Source organism: Echinops telfairi, unplaced genomic scaffold, assembly GCF_000313985.2.
Source record: "Echinops telfairi isolate 266 unplaced genomic scaffold, ASM31398v2 ScPeMD7_29;HRSCAF=101, whole genome shotgun sequence".
In the NCBI taxonomy this organism is placed as follows: domain Eukaryota; kingdom Metazoa; phylum Chordata; class Mammalia; order Afrosoricida; family Tenrecidae; genus Echinops; species Echinops telfairi.
This window is the reverse complement of record NW_022103926.1, coordinates 6530916-6532577: the sequence shown is the minus strand read 5'-3', so window position 1 is coordinate 6532577 and position 1662 is coordinate 6530916. Positions and strand designations below refer to the sequence as shown.

The 1662-nt window shown below is 44.9% G+C and overlaps 1 protein-coding gene across 1 annotated transcript in view; it reads right to left on the bottom strand.

Annotated features, from left to right (window-relative positions):
- The window catches only part of DRG1 (developmentally regulated GTP binding protein 1), a 24393-nt gene that overhangs the window by 3785 nt on the left and 18946 nt on the right, over positions 1-1662 (bottom strand). The window contains exons 6-7 of the mRNA XM_045289560.1: positions 856-1114; positions 475-597 (exon numbers count right to left, since the gene is read on the bottom strand). Of these exons, the coding sequence (XP_045145495.1) occupies positions 475-597; positions 856-1114 (382 nt within the window). The remainder of the gene's footprint in view (positions 1-474; positions 598-855; positions 1115-1662) is intronic.

Sequence of the window (1662 nt, the reverse complement as noted above, 5' to 3'; positions counted from 1 at the left end):
GCGGGGAGGGGAAAAAGGGAAATGAGGAGCTGATTCCAGGGGCCTAAGCAGAAAGCAAGAGTTTTGAGAATGATGAGGGTAACGAATGTATGAGTGTGCTTTACACAATTGATGTATGTGTGGACTGTGATAAGAGTTGTATGAGCCCCAATAAAATGATTAAAAAAAAAAAACTCTAGTTCTGCAAGTTTCTTCTAATTCCAAAATTAGTTCAAAACAAACAAAGCCGTGAAAAGTAGGGGAAAAGAGTCTTCTGTCCTAAAGTGAGCGCTGACGAGGAGACTCAGTACCCAGCAGAGGCTAGCACGACACTGCAGGAGCTCACCATGTGGTTCTCGGGGGAAGATGAGTTAGCTTGGGAACATCTGGGCTGCTGTACGTACCACCAGCCTACCTCCCCTGAAGAGGTTCCTGGAGCTCCCTCAGTCCAGCACCCATGCTTCTTTAAAACAAGGGAAGGAGAAAAACACTCACTATTTAAATTCTTTGATAAGGTTTTTGTGAATCTTCATGCAGAAATCCTCCACTGTTGTCCTGGAGTCGGGCAGCACGACCGGGGAAGTATAATCCGGTAACTGGCCTTTGGGTTTAGTGTAACTAGAACAGAAGAAACAGAGGTTGCCTTCTGCTTGGAACATTTCATGGGCTGAATGCAAACCCACCCACCGTCGCCCCCAGGAGGATCAGGTCAGCATAACCTCTAACCTGAAAAAGACCTCAGTATGACCAGTGGATGAAAGAAACCAATGTGTTTATTATCCAAAAGGAGGGATTTTGCTGATGAGCTCCAAATGCTAGCATTTTAGGGTTAGCTAGTTTACACCTACAGCAATATTCTCTTATCCTTAGACTTACATCCTCACTAGTTTCAGGTAGTCCCAGATCTTTTCCAAAAGGTCATCAAAATTCCAGCGGTGGTGAGCAGAGATGGGCACACAGTGAGGCACCTTATAGATGATATCCAATTCCTCAATGGAGATCTGATCGATCTTATTTAACACATAGATACAGGGGATATAGACTCTATAGGAAAGAAGACAAACAGGATATTGACCTCTAGCTGCGGACAGGACTGTCAATCTGATCACCACCATTTCTCCAGCCAGGCCCCCACCACATAAGGTAGATCAGTAACAAAAAGAATTGTTAAGGCTTTTCTGAAACATAAAGTCCAAAGTCCAAAAACTGAACCATAGGTACTGAAAAGTAACAAAAATCAGGCTCTAGAACCAACCAGGCAGGCCATTTCCAAGACCACCCGATGCAGCAGAAAATGACAAGCTCTGAGACGAGCGGGCAAGCTGGCTGTCACTGTCTGGGTCTAGTACGTGTCCCCGTAAATTCCGTACCCTCCTCCGGGTCACTCTGCGACAGAGCTGTAGTAAGGATGGTAAGAATGTCCGTACAATTTTTGCAACGTGATTCTAGCCATGTCGATCACATTCCTAGCATTCACATCACCATAGCTCATCTGGTTCCTAATAATTTGGCAAGCACAACTTCTCAGGATTCAGATGGCTCACTCCAACTAGGTGCTGGTTTTTTGTTTTCAAAACAAACAGAAAAACAACTAGAAAATATTCCATCAAAATGCCAGGAGTCGCTTTCCACAGTGGCTTGATCTGACAAGGGTCTTAATAGCAGCGTCTCGTGGGAGAGGCA